The sequence below is a fragment of the Hemiscyllium ocellatum genome, chromosome 7 (genome assembly GCF_020745735.1).
Source record: "Hemiscyllium ocellatum isolate sHemOce1 chromosome 7, sHemOce1.pat.X.cur, whole genome shotgun sequence".
Taxonomy (NCBI): domain Eukaryota; kingdom Metazoa; phylum Chordata; class Chondrichthyes; order Orectolobiformes; family Hemiscylliidae; genus Hemiscyllium; species Hemiscyllium ocellatum.
In genome coordinates, this window is record NC_083407.1 from 93,244,303 (window position 1) to 93,262,653 (window position 18,351).

Here is an 18,351-nt window from a genome sequence, read left to right on the forward strand (position 1 = left end):
TCTAGAAATTAAATGTGATCTCACATTTAAACAATTGCAAAATACTTTGCACTATACATGCCCTAAAACCAAAGAGAATCCAATGCACTTGCATTTTTGCTTACTGTTACTCTCTATTCTGGAACACGCATGGAAATTTGGAGTTAAGTTGACCATCCTGAATTTCATAATCCAAATGTAAAATAGTAGTAGCCAGATCTTGCAAAAATGCATCCATAATTACTCCATTTTCCAAGATATTCATTCTCCAAGACCCAATTGAAATATAAGAATTGCTGGTCAATCCCTCCACTCTGCTGACCTCGCAGGGAAGTGGAAACTGCATAGATCCCCACAATGACCATGCAAAGTCAAACAAGTGGTTACTCTCACAAAACTCAGTGCGCCCAATTTAAAGGCCATTTCAGGCCCACAGGTCCATGCATAAAGGACATGTGTATGGTCAATACACACAAAAAAAGACAACACATGCTCAGGACTTTTTTGTTTGAAAATAGCCAACTTAAGGCTTAAGTTTAAGAAAATAACCAAGGAAACCAACTTAATATTCGGGCCAATTCTACAGTCAAGTGAGGCTGAGTCCCACAAAAGGCACAGAATTAGAAAATCAAAAACCGCAGCCCTTGATTTTCTACTGTTCACTTTACTGGAAAGAATGTTGCGGGTTCTGCAAAAATCCTTGCCATCTCCTCTTACAGTACTAATTTGTTAAAATTACACAACTGAAGAATCAGTCCTCTTTCATCATTTTTGTATGATTTTGAAAAGAGAACAACTAAAATAACATACAACATAAACTTGCATCACAAAATCGTTAATGCAGACAGATATCTTGAAATTACACCAGAACACAGGCTTGAGAAAAGTAGAGTTCAGTTCGCAGATTATTTGCAGATAGGAGAGCTTTCAGTTCAATACTACAACCATCATTTTATTTTCATTTCGAGGAACTGAACAGTTAGAAAGACTGCAGAAGATTTCTACCTTACCAAATACAAGTGCCAGTCCATGTGATGTTCCCACTGCTATTACATTTGATACAACCTAGAGAACCAAAAAGGGTTTTTAAAAATAAACAAATAAAATCAGAAATTCTTGGCTTCAATATGATCTTTCCTGTTCTAGCAATGGAGAATTTCTGTGCACACATAATACCATAATTTCTAAGTTCCCCTCCAAACCACCCACTGACCAGATTTGGAAATATATCACTGCTCCTTCAGTGTCGTTGGGTCAAAACCCTAGAGTTTATTCTCTAATAGCATTGTGGGTCTACCCATAGCACATGGATTGCAGTGGTTCAAAAAGGCAGCTCAGTGACACCTTCTCAAGGGCAACTAGAGACTGTCAATAAATGCTGGCCCAACCAGTGTTAAATTCGCGAGTGAATTTAAAAGACAGCTCCATCGATTCCAGTTATGTTGCTTTAATTCGCTCCCTTCTTTTAAGCTACGTTAAAAAAAAATTCCCCAAAACAAATTAGCAAATTCTTTTCAACCTTTACCTCCTTCAGTCTTAGCACTGTTTCCTATCAGAAAAAGCACTGCTAAAGGGCCTGACTCTAATGCTGAGCCCTATTTTAAGGTAAGCCAGTCTGAAACTGGTGTCAGGTATTCTCAGACCACAGCAACACTAAGTAGCTTGATATCTAATTCTGTTACTAAGATGTTAACATACTTAGGAACTAATGGTAACAAAGCAACTACGCGTTCTGAGCTAATTAGTTAATTGTATCAAAATGAAAATATATACATATATGGAGAACTCTTGCGATGTGGTGGTAGCATCCCTAGCTAGGAAGCCTAGGTTCAGGTCCCACCTGCCCCAGAGGTGTATAATAACATCTCTGAACAGGCTCATTAAAATAACTATTAAAAGGATCTTCAGGCTGTTGTGGTGCAGTGGGGGTAGCATCCAAACTAAAGGTGTGCCAATGGGTTGATTAAATACTATTAAACACATATTAAGAAGAGTCAGACAGAAGGTCTGAGAGTTCCATGTTGTATGACTCATTGAAATAAATCTAACTGGAAAGACCATTTTCCTCTGGACTTCACTAAAATGTTGAGAACTAGTGGGAAACAACTCCAACACAGCTTTGCTGGGGAGATTCTCTGAAACTGATTTTGACGAAAAACAATGAAATCAAATCAAAACTTCTGTCAGGAGAAGTAAATGCTCGCTAACTGAATAGTGCAAATATCTGTCCAACTTTGAGACAGGCAGCAGAATACAATGGTGCTTCTTCCATGTAACAGCCCAATAAGTGCTATTGTGCAGATGAAAGGGGCATGAATTAAATAAACGTCGAGTCCTCTGACCTACTTAGCAACTAAAGACATTACCCACTTAAAATATTGTCTGACCACTGCAATATGCTCTTTGTGCGAAATTAATAGCACCAGTTTTCATTATCTTACAATCATATCTCACGTTGTGATTATGTTAGACAGATCCAGTTCACAAAATAACCAATTTCACTTGCTTCTCATCAATTCCCATTTTCTGGTTGACTATATATACACATACACACACACATTCATATACATGTCAAATGTATATACTGACATATATATGTATGTGTGTGTGTCAATGTAAATTCTTACCACACTTTAATAAAATATTTAAATCAGTACAGTCATGTAGGCTTGTATGATTATGCGTGGTCATGTACTTACAACAGCAGTGGGCAATCCAGCATCTACTCTATCCTGTAAAATAAAATGTTGAAACTTTGAGTATGGAAAATTTCATCTTACTGACTAACAACTGTATTCAAAATGCACATTGTATCATTAATGTGACTGAATTAAAAAACAAAGACCAGTTCAGTAAACAGGAAGATGTGTAAGTTATGTAGAGGAACTTTGATTATCCGAATATCAATTATCCAAATGTCAGATTATCCAAAGGGGATCTCAAGGTCCCGATAGAAACATTACGTCAAAGAGCTGTTTCAATCCTGATCGCATCTTTTGTTTATAGGTACAATGATTAACAACAAACTTGGCTCACTGAAATGCTGCCGAGAGCAGTCCTGGACAGCCCTGGCACCATCTCTAAATGACTGACCTCCCCCCTCTCTCTCCCCCTCAACACCTTCCCTGGAGTTCTACATCGGGGTGAACCCTAAAACACCTTTCCCAGATAATCTCTCCAACATTGTTCTGGGAACTTGTCAAAAACTTGTGTGTGTGTGTGTGTGCACGCGCGCGCACGTGCAGACGAGGGCATGGGGTCTCGCACGAAGTATGTTTTTGCCTAGTGTCCTGAATGGGGAGCAGAGTTCACAGAAAACACCGAGCCCCAGAGGAAATCAATTAACTGAATAGTCAATTATCCGAACGAAATAGTGCCCGCCCATCTCTATGTACACGAGAGAACAAACTAGACATTTCCATCAACGTGACACCAAGGTTAATGGTGCTTACCAGTAATCATGCAGAAATATTAGTGGGCAAATATACGGATAAAAATGGAAATCCAAAGGTTTCTGTGACAGTTGTGTTATTCTACGGTTAGCTTCATAAAAGCATTAGAGTCTACAGTGTGGTGCTAGAAAAGCACAGCAGGTCAGGCACCATCCAAGGAACAGGAGAATCGACATTTCAGGCAAAAGCCCTTCATCCTGCATCTATCTTGTTGTCTGCTTCCAAATTAAATGTATTGACCATCTTGAAGGTACCACACTTGTGTGGTAAATGCAAGGTAGATGCATTGCAAAAAACTAAGTTTTGTCCATTTCTGTCCAAGTAATGAAATTTTGTCCCTCAATTGAACGGTTATGGATCTCAGAGTATTTGCAAACCCGCAAGGCAGTTAACAATAAATTGAGTTTAGTCAAATCAGACACCAACAGAAATTTGGATAATAATGAATGTGGGGATAGTGTGAGAAGATTGAAAGGCAGCTTACTCCTTAAATTTATTAATTTCTCAGTCATTTAACGATGTGTCAGATATTAATCACTGGTACTGAAAATTAACTATTACAAGCATGACGTTTTATTCCTTCAAGGTCCAATTACTGGAGATTACAAAACTAAATTAATTTTATCCATTTTGTTGTCTCTCCTTTGGATTCCAATCACAAATTGTTATAGAGCAAGAGGAAATTTGACAATCTACTATATTTCCCTACATACATGAGAATTGTTTAAATAAAAATAATCATCCAATGCTCTCTAGAGTACCTCAATTGAATTTTCCCCCACCACACCTCCACGCAATGCATTACAGATCCTAATTATTCACTTTTATTCACCCGACTGTCTAGTTTGCTAAATACTGCAAAAATATAACTCCTAGTTTTTGATCTTTTTATGAGCTAGAACAATTTCTCTCTAATGCACACAGATCTCTCGATTTTGAAAGCTACCAAATACCTTCTTAACTTTCTCTTTCCAAGAAAAAAGGATCCCAACCTCTCTATCATAACTAAAGTTTCTCATCCATAGAAACTTCTTCTGCACTCTCTTCAAAGCATTAACATCCTTCCTACAATATATTCCAGAATTGTACAGAATACTCCATCTGACATCTAATCTAATGTCCTGTATAAAAGTTCGTCATACTTCCCTGCACTTACACTCAATGCTCTCCCTACCTGTCCTGACACCTTTTATTGACATACACACATATACAACCAGCTCTCTCCACACCTGCACACCCTTTTGAATATTACCCTACATTTTTATTGTCTATCATGTTCTCCATATCAAAGTGTATCACATTCACTTTGAACTTTATCTGCCACCTATCTATCAATCCCATAACTTGTCAATGTCCTTTTGAAGTTCTACAGTCCTTCTCATGGTTCACAACTCTCCTAAGTATTGCATTTTCCACAAACTCTGAAATTATACTCTACACACCAGGATTCAATTCTGGTCTCCTTGCTTTTGCAAGGATGTTGCAAAATTTCAAAAGGTTCAGAAAAGATTTACAAGGATGTTGCCAGATTGGAGGGTTTGAGCTATAGGGAGAGGCTGAATAGGTTGGGGCTGTTTTTCCTGCAATATCAGAGGCTGAGGGGTGACCTTGTAGAGGTGTATGAAATCATGGATAGGGTGAATAGTCAAGGTCTTTTCCTCAGGAAAGGCGAGTCCAAAGCGAGAGGGCATAGGTTTAAGGTGACAGGGCAAAGATTTAAAAGGGACCTAAGGGGCAACCTTTTTACGCACAGGGTGGTGCGTGTATGGAATGAACTGCCAGAAGGAATGATGGAGGCTGGTGCAATTACAACATTTAAAAGCTTCTGGATGGGTATCTGAATAGGAAGGGTTTAGAGGGATATGGGCCAAATGCTGGCAAATGTGACTAGACTAATTTAGGATATCTGTTCAGAATGGACGAGTTGGACCAAAGGGTCTGTTTCTGTCCTGTACATTGCTATGACAATGAATGTATTTAGGTCGTTTCTATGTACTTGTAGTAAGAAGACATATATTTTTAAAATCCCAATACCAACTTCTGGGAAACTCCATTACAAACATAGGAACAGGAGTAGACCATTCAGCCCCTCAAGTCTATTTCACCATTCAATGAGATCAAGACTGATCTATGACCTTTGGCCCATGCCCCTTAATATCTTTGCTAAACAAAAAATTATCAATCGCTTACTGATTTAGCATCAACTGCCATTTGTGGAAGGCAGTTCCAAATCTCTATTACCGCTTGTGTGTCGAAAGAAGTGCTTCCTAAAATCACTCCAGAGCAGTTGGGTCCTAATCTAACCCAGAAAACATTTTTCCAGTTAGAAAACTACCTGTAAATCACTAATCTGTTTCCTACCCTTCAGTCAGTTTTATCCACATTGTTACTGTCACTTTTATTCGATGAGTTTTGATTTTCCTCACAAATTAATTGTGTATCATGTATCAAATGCTTTTCAAAATCCATGAACACCACTAACAGCATTAATTACCCTCAGCAACTCACACTATTAAAAATTCAACTAGTTAGTTAAATTTTCCCACAACAAATCCTTGCTGTCTGTTCCAAATGAACTGACAATTTTTCACGTGACTATTCATTCTTTCTCTTTATTTTGCTTTCTATGTGGCATTCCATTCAACCACAGGAAGTTACATGTTTTTCTCTTTCCCCAAATACTTCGACCTGATTGGTTAATGAGATGTACAGTTGCTTGTCCAATTCTCTTCAGTGCCAGATCCCAGTTTACCTCACTATGACATTTATCAGAACACACTGTCAATAACTTACCACACAAAATATTAGAACTTAAATGTTCAAGGGCAAGTTTAGTTTAGATACCATCAGATTCACTCTTACAGCAAATTATAGCACAATATTCATATCTCAGGCAGGACTTATTTTCTTCATCAAGAAACAATGGAATAGCACATCAGACCTCCAACATCCCTGATTTCATATTATTGTTGTCTTTTATTTTAAAGTGATTAATATCAGGATGCTTTTTAAAACAGTTTACTATTATTGTCCTATCGAAACAAGAAAATAAGCTATCATGACCACCAAGTTGTATTTACAATGAAGGAAGAACCGAATTATGTTTAGACAAAAGACTCAAAGTTGTGCATCTGTCACCATCACAGAGGAAACAATGTAAAATAATTTCCAGAAGAGCAATGAGAGGTACTTACTGCTGCAGACACAACTTGTGCAGAAACCCCTTTAAGGACTGATCGCCGTACAACTGAACCATGAATGCCTGAGCTAGCGTCTGAAATTTTTTTCCTTCTAAAGAGTGGAAAACATAACTGAGAGAGATGCAACATTGTAAAAGAAATTATAACCCAGACCCTTCCGAGTAAATCAATACCAATCTTGACTGGGGAATGGCATTTGTTGCAAAAGTCAACAGCAGACATTACACAACTTATTTCACTGCTCAAGCCTCATTATAATCTTTTGACAAATACAAACAAGTGTTTTTTTTTAAATCATAACCTCTATTAAAATCAAGTTTCAAATACTTTTGCCTCTATTCCGAAAGTAGATTCCCAATGGATAAACAGAAGGCAGCAACCGACTATGATCCAGCCCAAGATTCGTTGTTCGGAAGAATGGAAGCGTCTTAGGTTTTTGAAATCTTTACAATTAATACAAATGGTTTGTCACTAAACTTGTTGTGAAAGTCAGTGTCAGTGTCAATAATAATTGTGGAGCAGGCAGCCAATCTTCCAAAAATATAATAGATTCAAAATGACTGTGTCATTACTATTTTAACAAGTTTCTGTGACCTGCAAAAATCACATAATCCCTATAGTGTGGAAGCAAGCCATTCAGCCTATCCGAAAAGCTACCACCCATTCCCACCCTGCGATTCCCATGGCTACTCAACCTAGCCTGGGCATCTTTGGACTGGGAGAGGAAACCAGAGCACCTGAAGAAAACCCACACAGATACAGGGAGAATGTGTATATGTGAAGTTTGCACAGTCACCTGAGGCTGAAATCAAGCCTCGATCCCCAGAGCTGTGAGGCAGCAGTGGTAACCCAAGCCACCATATCGCTCCAGGCACGTAAGAAACACATCAATTAGATTCCATATACTCACTTGTTTCCTGTTCATTATTCCCAATATAAACAATTATTCCATGTACTCAACATCAAAACCTTTGGTGAGGTTACAGTGTATATGCTCATAGGTATTCATTATTCTGTTTAAAGCTAACTTGTTGAATCGACTCTAGTTTTAAAGCTCAGGGGGAATCCATTACGTAGTCCATCAGTCTCCTAAGTTTCTAATTCATGGCACAGTGACAAGCAATACTTAAAAAAAAGACTGCTAATCAATTTAAACTCAGTAAGAAGAAAAATACAAAGTGAAGGCACTGTTAAGTTTAATTTCAATACAAATGGCTTCCAAGAGATTTCAGAACTTTTCACCTCATCGATTCTTATTTGTTGAATTAAAGTAATTCAAAGAAATTAAGTAAAAATAAAGTAAACTCACTGTAAACTCTTACCGCTTTAAATTTGTTCTGTCTCCACTATCTGAACTAGCAAGAGATGAAGTTTCACCCGAATGCGTATCAATGCTATCCATATTCAAGAGGGCTGGATCCTCCAAAATAAATGATTCATCTTCATCTTCCGTCTGTGTGGGGATGGAAATCATGGAAAGAGAAAAGGCTTTAGTTTGTGTATCTTTTTTGCCGCACCTCTTTTTTTTTAATTCATTCATAGAAAGAGGCATTACCGATAAAGCCAGTTATCGCTCGTTCTTAACTGTCTTTGAGAAATTGATGGTGAGCTGCCTTCTTAAATAAAACCAAGTTAGCTTGCTAGACCATTTCAAAGGGGCTGGAGTCATAGAGGCTAGACCAGAAAAAGATTGCAAATTTATTTCCCTATGCGTTTTTAGTTTCATGGCCTTCATTATTGATACTAGTTTTTCATTCCAGATTTTATTTATTGAACTGAAGTCTGCCAGCTGCAGTGCTCGAATTTCGATACATGTGTCTGGATTATTCGTCTAAAAACACAAGCACAATGCTACTGTACTCCTAGCATAGTCCTCATTCTCAGTCAGAGTTGAAACCATACACAAAAAAAACCTATTCCTTTTTTGCCTCCTGTAACTGCTCCACTTCCTAAATATGGTGACATGTGATTGTTTAAGATAGGGTCCAGTACATTGCTATTGAACAAGGGAATAGCACAGGCACGAAGAGGGGGCAATGATTGTGTTTGCACTATCATGGTGCAATGTGATTCAACAAATATGAAAATGGACATTCTTCACATTAATACATTAACCAAATTAGACTGACGAGAGACAAACGATGGTACATTTCTCTGAACACTTACCATATTCCGTTCTCTGATATGTTCCTCAATAATTGTGGAATGCAGTGATGCTCCTTAGTGTCACTGAAAGTTGTCAATGGCTGCTGAGAATGCTTAACCCAAGCACAATTGCACAGAAATCTCAATATTTCTATTAACTAGATGAATTACTCTTGGAACACCTAACGTGTATTTCACACTTCCGAGCATTACAAATACAAATTCAGATTTTCCATTTTCACAGAATCAACATACATCCCAAACATAGTAGAACTTCCACTTGTCATGGAGATACACCAGACAGTCTTCAGACTTAAGGGGTCGACCTCTGCTGAAACTCTGTCGGGGAGTACAGCTAGCACAATCTTTCCACTCCAGAACCCAGAGACCCGTCACTGAGTGGTAACTTTGACAGCATCTGGCCAAGCAGTACAGTCCATTCCTTCCCCTCCGTGACTAGCAATGAAATTTTAAAATTAAAATTGCAAATTACATGCACAAGATGATGGAAAGTGGACAAGAAATCACAACCAAAGCCTCTAAGAATTCTGGGGAGACCTCTGATAAACATTAAGCCACTGTTTCTGCATGTGGATTTGTTTTTAGTTTGGATTTCAGATAGCATGGAGGTTTTTTTCGGTCAATTTCAATGAGGTAGCAACTTATTAAACCTTCAATGATCTTTTCCTTAACTTACAATTCCAAAGAACCGAAGATGAAATAGAATCCTCAATATTTGGTATCCAGCCTTTGAAACTTTGTAAGTATCTTAACCTAAGCATAAGACTTACCTCATTCAGTATACTTTCTAGAGTAGGTGGAGTATCGACTTGGGGAATATCAAACTCCTTATCATCAATCTGCACAGAAAAGAAAAATGAGCAATTCGTTGATGAAGTCATCTTTGAATCAGTGATCACATTAAAAACACCAACAAGATAAGGATTGCGACAATTGTTGGAATTGACACTAATCACAAACCCAGTGCAATTACCAGACTAGATGATAGGATGACACCATGCCCTTTTCAAACATGAATCACAATAATTCAACCTTTCTGTGACAGACACAGCAGCACCTTGCCAGGAATGGTCAGCCTAATCAAATCAGAGTATTCAATTCGCAGAAAAACCTATTTGGACAAGTCCACCTTCAGCAACAGTGCAATTTCAAGAAATTGTTGAAATAAGAACATAGAGTTCTGAATACATCTTTCAAAAAAGAATCACTCCCCTTTTTTGGTGTCTCTGAGGTAAATGCCATCAGCGCCCCAGGATTCAGTGAAAGTAGGTGATTTCAGGGCAGCACTCCCTCAAAAGTTCTTCTCATTGCCAGTGAGGAAGCCCCTTCCATTGCACACAGCTGAGGTTAGGAATTCAGTCTGAGCTCAGAAGCACAAATCCTTTTTGAAAGACATTATAACATAGTGCAACACTACAATTCTAACATTGCCACCCAAAACACATGATACTTCACAGACATGTGTATGCAATATGAATTTTATTTTAACCTACAGGATTAATCATAGATCAGTAGCAGACTGTATTTCTGCATCGCTTGTGTAAATAGGCTACCCCAATCACTGTCAAGCAACTCCTAACTACACAGCAGTATGAAGAATTGGCCCTAGTGGACAATAATACAAGATAGAAGATTTCAAACAGTCAACCTACTCCTTGGCACCAAGATGATATTCTCGCAGTGTCCCTGTAGGATATTCTCAAAATGAAAAATCTCTTTTGAATTTATTTAAAAATTCACTCACAGGATGAGGGTGTTGCTGGCTGGGGCAGCATTTACTGTCCATCCCTAATTGTCCAAAGGGCAGTTAAGGGTCATTCACGTTGCTGTGGTCTGGAGTTACATGTAGGCTAGACCATGTAAAGATGGCAGTCTCCTTCCCTAATGGCCATTAGAGAACCAGATGGTTTTTTTTCTACAATCAACACTGTATTGACCAACACTGTTATCATTAGACTCTTGATTCCAGGTTTGTATTGAATTCAAATTCCAATACTTGCCTTGGTGGGATTCAAACTGAGCTCCCCAGAACATTTCCTGGCTCTCTGGATTAACAGTCCAGCAATAACAACATTAGATTAGATTACTTACAGTGTGGAAACAGGCCCTTTGGCCCAACAAGTCCACACCGACCCTCCGAAGAGCAACCCATCCAGACCCATTCCCCTACATTTACCCCTTCACCTTACACTACGGGCAATTTAGCATGGCCAATTCACCTAATGTGCACATTTTTGGACTGTGGGAGGAAACCGGAGCACCCGGATGAAACCCACGCAGACACGGGGAGAATGTGCAAACTCCACACAGACAGTTGCCCGAGGTGGGAATTGAACCCAGGTCTCTGGTGCTGTGAAGCTAACCCTGTGCCACCATTGCCTCCCAATTAAAATCAAGCATTTGGTGTATTATTGTGGTTTGCGTACCAGTTTATAATAGCATAACGTTCAGCATACTCCTAATGGCAGCTTGCACTGCTAAGAGTTAAAGTGTATTCATGCCACAGTCTCCCCTGAGAGTTTGGGTAGTAACAATCAGGGAGCAGTCCATGAAGTCATGAGAAATTGGGAAGCTCAAGTTTGGATCTAGATGGCTGAATGAATGGTAACAGTGAGGGTGACAATTCAAGATAGAAGGTTAAGATACGATGTAGCCTGGTAGGGATGTGGAGCTGCAGGAGCATGAGGAGTAAGGGAGCTTCTCATACGTTCTCACTATAGCCTCAACATGATGAGAATGAACGGCCAACAAAGGCACGACAACTCTCAAAATCATGGACTTATGGATAAATGGGGAGAATTTACATCAATAAAAGAGCTGAACAAAAATACGTGAAAAGTCATTGGGAACACAGGGGCACAAAAGGGGACATGACGTTTGATAGCAAGATCATTATTCATCTCTGGCAGAACCTGCACCTCACGTATTAGGAAATGAAGCTGAAACCTTGCTACCTTCACATCAACTATTCAATATGGGAGAAGTTCATTCTACTGGAAACCCATGGATAACCTCAGAATGCTTCACTTCAAAACATGCTAAAAATGCTATCCCCTACAACCAAACCCTGCACATAGACAGGATCTACGCTGACAAGGAGGAATGCAGTGGATACCTACAAATGCTGAAAGACACCCTCATAAGAATGGGATATGATGCTCAACTCATTGATCACCAGTTCTGATGTGCCACAATGAAAAAAACGCAATTACCTCCTCAGAAGAAAGACACAGACACAATCAATAGAGTACCCTTCATCATTCAGTACTTCCCTGGAGTGGAGAGACTAGGCCATGTTCTTCACAACCTTCAACATTTCATTGATGCCCACAAACATCTTGCCAAGGCCATCCCTAAGCCTCCACTTCTCACCTTCAAACAACCACCTAACCTCAAGCAGACCATCATTTGCAGCAAACTATCCAGAGAACATCAAACACTACACCAGACAAACTCTGTCATGGCAATCACTGCAAGACATACCAGATCATTGACATGAATACTACCATCACACAAAGAAACACCACCTTGCATGTACAAGGTATGTACACACATGTTTTGGCCTACGTTGTCTACCTCATACACTGCAGGCATGGATGCACTGAGGCATGGTATATTGGCAAGACCGCGCAGATGCTATGACAACAGATGAATGGACACCACACAAAAATTGCCAGACAGGAATGTTCCCTTCCAGTCGGGGAACATTTCAGTGGTCAAGGACATTCAGCCTCTGACCTTTGGGTAAATGTCCTCCAAGGTGGCCTTCAAGATACACAACAATGCAGAATCGCCGAGGAGAAACTGACAGCCAAGTTCCATACCCGTGAAGACAGCCTTAACCGTGATCTTAGGTTCATGTAACCCCACCACACTGTTCTATGCTTGCAAAACCTTCTGTACTGTTTCGTTTCGAAACCATCACCTTGATGACTTACCATTATTTCTTTCACTTAATTAGTTCGTACAGTTTTGGATTACTTGTTATTTTGGTTAGGCCCTTGAAATGTGACTCTTTTATACCCATCATGTTATTCCAGTCATTTGGTTTGTCTGGAACACCATCTTATTTTTGATTTTTTGTAATTATTTATCTGCCTTAATTAATCAGATCATAGGTCATCTCGTCATGTACTATTCAGCTGTTCACACTCTATTCACACCATCTGACACGTTTGATCACTTGTTGTTCAGCCTGTGAACACTCCACTCACACCATTTCTACAATCTTTTAACACTCTTAATTACTGAGAATTATCTTGCAACAATCTCTCTGCCTATAAAATCTGTACCTTTGCACTTCTTTCGAGTCACCTGATGAAGGAGCAGTGCTCCAAAAGCTTGTGATTTCAAATAAACCTGCTGGACTGCAACCTGGTGTCATGTGACTTCTGATTTAATTCAAAATAATGGCCTCAAGCAAACATGACTGTTACACACTTGACATCAATTGGTGCCCCATCATGCTTTCAATTGTCTCTATAGTTAGAGTCATAGATTTATACAGCACAGAAACAGACCCTTCAGTCCAACCCTCTATGCCGACCAGATATCCCAACCCAATCAAGCCCCCCTGCTAGCACCCGGCCCATATCCGTCCAAACCTTTCCTATTCATATACCCACCTAGATGCCGTTTAGATGTTGCAATTATACGAGCCTCCACCACTTCCTCTGGCAGCTCGTTCCATGCACGCACCATCCTCTGCGTGAAAACGTTGCCCCTTAGGTCTCTTTTATATCTTTCCCTTCTCACCCTAAACCTATGCCCTCTAGTTCTGGACTCCCCCACGCCAGGGAAAAAAACTTTGTCTACCTATCCTGTCCACGCTTCTCATGATTTAATAAACCTTTATGAGGTGGCCCATCAGCCTTTGAAGCTCCAGGGAAAACAGCCCCAGCCTATTCAATCTCTCCCTATAGCTCAAATCCTGGCAACATCCTTGTAAATCTTTTCTAAACCCTTTCAAGTTTCACAACATCCTTCCGATAGGAAGGAGACCAGAACTGCACACAATATTCCAAGTGGCCTAATCGATGTCCTGTACAGCCGCAACATGACCTCCCAACTCCTGTACTCAATACTCTGACCAAAAAAGGAAAGCATATCAAACACCTTCTTCACAATCCTATCTATCTGCAACTCTACTTTCAAGGAGCTACGAACCTGCACTCCAAGGTCTCTTTGTTTCAGCTACACTCCCAAGGTTCTTACCATTAAGTATACAAGTTCTGCTAGGACTTGTTTTCCCAAAGTGCAGCACCTTGTATTTATCTAAATTAAACTCCATCTGCCACTCCTCAACCCATTGGCCCATCTGGTCCAGATCCATTGCAATCTAAGGGTAATCTTCTTCACTGTCCACTATACCTCCAATTTTGGTGTCATCTGCAAACTTCTAACTATACCTCCTATGCTTACATCCAAATCATTTTTATAAATGATGAAAAGTACATTTTCTGTAACCTCAGAATGAAACTAGCCCACAATCCAATAATCCATGAAGACGTCTACGCTCATGTAATTCTTGTACCGTACACATATCCCTGAATAATCCCTCCATCATTGGAAACAACAGCTCTCTTTGTACCCAGGAAACTACCTCTCAAAACCATAGTTCTATCCCTCTTTCATAGCAGTCAGTCATTTCATCGCCCAGAACTTTTAAACGTTTGATTCATTTCAAATAGCTGTCTGCAGGACATGCAAACAATAGTAACATAGATGGTGGCGTACATGAGCACAATTACACACGCAATAAAACAAAATATGAAAGTGAAAGCAAAACATTGAGAAACTAATTAATGCTGAAACTACAAAAATATATCATTGTAAATGCACCAGCTTCAGAACCCTTGCTGAATTTTGGTACTAGCCTGCCATCTGTAGAACATTAAGTACCATTCATCTAGTATCTTGATGAAATTAACCATGCCAAGATGCTTTTCGCAATGATTACAGAGCTAAATACGACACGGAGCCACAAAAGATGATATTAGGGCAGTGGAGGTTCTACACATAGGCTTTAAGGGGTGTCTTAAAGGAACAAAGTGAGAATGAAAATCAGAGGTCTATGGAGGAAATTCCAGAGCCTAGAGTCCAGGTATCCAGTAGTGAATTAATTAATGTTAGTGATAAAGACGATGCTGGAATTGAATTTCAGTGTTTCACAGTGTCAGAAGAATGTGTGGCGTGGTGGCTCAGTGGTTAGCACTGCTGCCTCACAGCACCAGAGACCTGGGTTCAATTCCCACCTCAGACAACTGTCTGCGTGAAGTTTGCAGTCTCTGGGTGTGCTCTGGTTTCCTTCCACAATCCAAAAAAAAAGTGTCAGTTAGGTGAATTGGCCAAACTAAATTGCCTCTAGTGGGATGGGTCCTTCTTCGAAGGGTCAGTGTTGGGCTGAAGGGCCTGCTTCCACACTAAGTAACCTCATGGATGTTCAACATCAAGCCAGGTAATCAAGTTGAAGTGTTACTTTATCCTTTAGAGCCACTACATATCACATTTGGTACCAAAACAAAGATTGCTAGAAAAATTGTTTGTCTCCACAGCTGCTGCCAGGCCTGCTGATTATTTCCAACAGCTTCTATTTTTGTATTTCATTTCCAGCATTGGTTTTAATGTCACATTCAATGTCAGGACGGAGCATAGGCAAAGTCGGTCTCAGACAGGTGCAGTTAGAGGACCAGCTGTCAAAACACTAAGTTACATTGACAACACTGTGGTTATTTCCCACCTGCTGCTTGGCTTTGCAATGTAAACCCTGGTCAGGACCCAAACGAGAAGGACAACAATTTTGTGTGTGCGCGCGTTTAAGAAGAGGAAGATACCTGGCTATTATCACTCTATTCATAACACAAGAATAGAGTCTGACTCCGGGTTTAAACCAGGAGGCAACGACTGCACCACAAGTGAAGGAGGTATTGCAGGAGCTCAGATTCAGATTGCATTGAAGGGACAAATAATGTACCACTGGGATGCTGAGTGGGTAAAGGAAATCACCAGGCCCGGGGCCTGGGAATTGGAGTTACACTCGAGCCTGTACTCACCCCCTCCGCCTCGGTCAGGTTGAGCTGCGAGGATGCCGAGGTCAGGCTGCGGGTGTCGGGTGACTCGGACATCCTCCTAGTGCTAATGCTGCTGCTACTACTGCTGCTGCAGCTCCACCACTGCCGGGTCCTCTCTGTCCCCAGATCCCAGATCCCAGATGGGCCGCTGGCTCGCGAACAGAGCCCGCCCCGCCCACTGCCCGGCCTCGCCCACTCACTGCACCGTCACCATGACAACCACCCGCCCCCTTCCGTGACTGACGGATGTCTCAACCAATCCCAGGTCACATTGGCCGCGTGGGCCGTAATTGACAGCTGCCCTGTCCGGAAAGGCACGGAGCACAGCCGCAGGGATGCACTGTGCACACACAAACAACTCTGAATGGGTGGGAGAGGTGCATGGGACAGTGGCCAGGGCTGCACCAGAGTATAGTGTTCATACATTCTACAAGTTAAAAAAAATCACATAAAAACAAGGTTACAGTCCAATTTTTTAGAAGCACTAACTTACAGACTTCAAGTAGTTGTGGAGTATATGATCGTAACTCACAGAATTTATAGCAAAAGTTTACAGTGTGAAGTAACTGAAATTATATATTGAAGAAGACCTGGATTGTTTGCTAAGACCCATACACTCACGCAAACCCTTACACGCAAGCTCTCTTTCATACGCTCGCTCATACACTGAGACATTTATACTCTATACAATCATATTCGCACGTTCCCTCACAGACACCCACATACACACACACACAAACAGACACATATAAGTTTGTGGGTGAATTTGTACTTGCAAAATTACATTTCATTTTGCTCAAATACTGCATGAATCCATGTAAGATTCTGTAACTCCATTTTTTAGATAAGAATCAGTTTGAACATTAGGGCACAGACAGTCCCACGCAGGGCATCTCACTCCTTCAATGCATTATCTGGGCTGACATGATACCAATTGTTAAAGTTCACTTGAGAATGTAACTTTTAAAAAGTTCTGTGATTTACATTTAAAGAACTGAAACCAACATGTTTATTCCAAAAGATGAGAGAATTAAACAATCCATGTCTTCTTCAATATATAATTTCGGTTACAACACACTGTAAACGTTTGCTATAAATTCTGTCTTACGATCTTATATTCCACAACCACCTGATCAAGGAGCAGTGCTCCAAAAGCAAGTGCATCCAACTATAACCTGGTGTTGTGTGATTTTTAACTTCCAACACCGGCATCTCCAAATAATGACTACCTTTTAAGTTCGAATTGTTAGCTTGATCTCTGATTCAGATTATCGAGGGTGAACTTGATGATCCACATTCACTTGCTCAAATTAAGCTGAAACACAAAATGAAAATGTTGGAGAAGCTCAGGAGGTCTGGCAGCGAGTTTGGAGTAAAATGCTAAGTTTCTCCAGAATAGATAATAAATTATCTCTTTCTTAGATTACCTACAGTGTGGAAACAGGCCCTTTGGCCCAACAAGTCCACACCAACCCTCCGAAGAGCAACCCACCCAGACACATTCCCCTAACACTACAGGCAATTTAGCATGGCCAATTCACCTAACCTGCACTGGCATTCTGGCATTGTGAGGCAGCAGTGCTAACCACTGTGCCACCCGTTCCACTGAATGGAGGTTATCGAACTTGGGGCTATCAGTGTAAGAATTACAATCCTTCCAGTGTGGAAACAGGCCCTTCAGCCCAACAAGTCTACACTCACCCTCCGAAGAGTAACCCACACAGACCCATTCCCCTCCCCTTTATTTGCTCCTGACTAATCACACAACCTACACATCCCTGAACACTATGGGCAATTTAGCACAGCCAATTAACCTAACCTAGGTATCCTTAGACTTTGGGAGGAAACCAGAGCATCCAGAAGAAACCCAAATAGACACAGGGAGAATGTGCAAACTCCATACATACATTTGCCCAAGGCTGGGAAGCAGTAGTGCTTACCACTGAGCCAGTTTACCAGGCCAGACTGTTCAGGAGAGAGGAAGCTGGCAGACCTGTTGAGTTTTTCCAGCATAGGTCCCCGAGTAATACAAAAGAAAGAGTGTGTTTTGAAAATGGACAGGTGAGAAATACAAAGTTCCCTTGACTTTTAATGTTTGTTCAATAAAACATTAAAAGTCAAAGGGATTTTGAATAGATTGACGATCTGTACAAAACTTTTGGTATTAATACTGTTGAAACCATACTAATGAAAAGACAAATATAAAAGCAAAATATTGCAGATGTTGGAAGTCTAAAATTAAATGTTGTAAGTAGCCAGGAGGCCACACACCACTTTTCAATGAAAAATACTTGATCACGAGAAGACCCATGACAGTTATTGTTTGGTGTGTTGTTCAGGTGGCAAAGAAACTGGTATTCTTATAGGTCTTTTACACAAAAAAAAGGCATCAAAGATTGAAATTCCAAACTGAGTTTTTCTACATTCATCATAAAGGAAGCATGATTGAAGAAGGGATGAAATTGTGATTAAACAAACTATGGT

The 18,351-nt window shown here is 40.3% G+C and overlaps 1 protein-coding gene across 2 annotated transcripts in view; it reads right to left on the minus strand.

Annotated features, from left to right (window-relative positions):
* The window catches only part of vps8 (VPS8 subunit of CORVET complex), a 543,230-nt gene extending 527,193 nt beyond the window's left edge, over positions 1–16,037 (minus strand). For both annotated transcript variants that reach the window (XM_060827508.1, XM_060827507.1), the window contains exons 1-6: positions 15,850–16,037; positions 9,568–9,636; positions 7,954–8,084; positions 6,626–6,722; positions 2,679–2,711; positions 990–1,044 (exon numbers count right to left, since the gene is read on the minus strand). In XM_060827508.1, the coding sequence (XP_060683491.1) occupies positions 990–1,044; positions 2,679–2,711; positions 6,626–6,722; positions 7,954–8,084; positions 9,568–9,636; positions 15,850–15,921 (457 nt within the window). In that variant the 5' untranslated portion in view covers positions 15,922–16,037. The remainder of the gene's footprint in view (positions 1–989; positions 1,045–2,678; positions 2,712–6,625; positions 6,723–7,953; positions 8,085–9,567; positions 9,637–15,849) is intronic.
* Between the last annotated feature and the right edge of the window lie 2,314 nt (positions 16,038–18,351).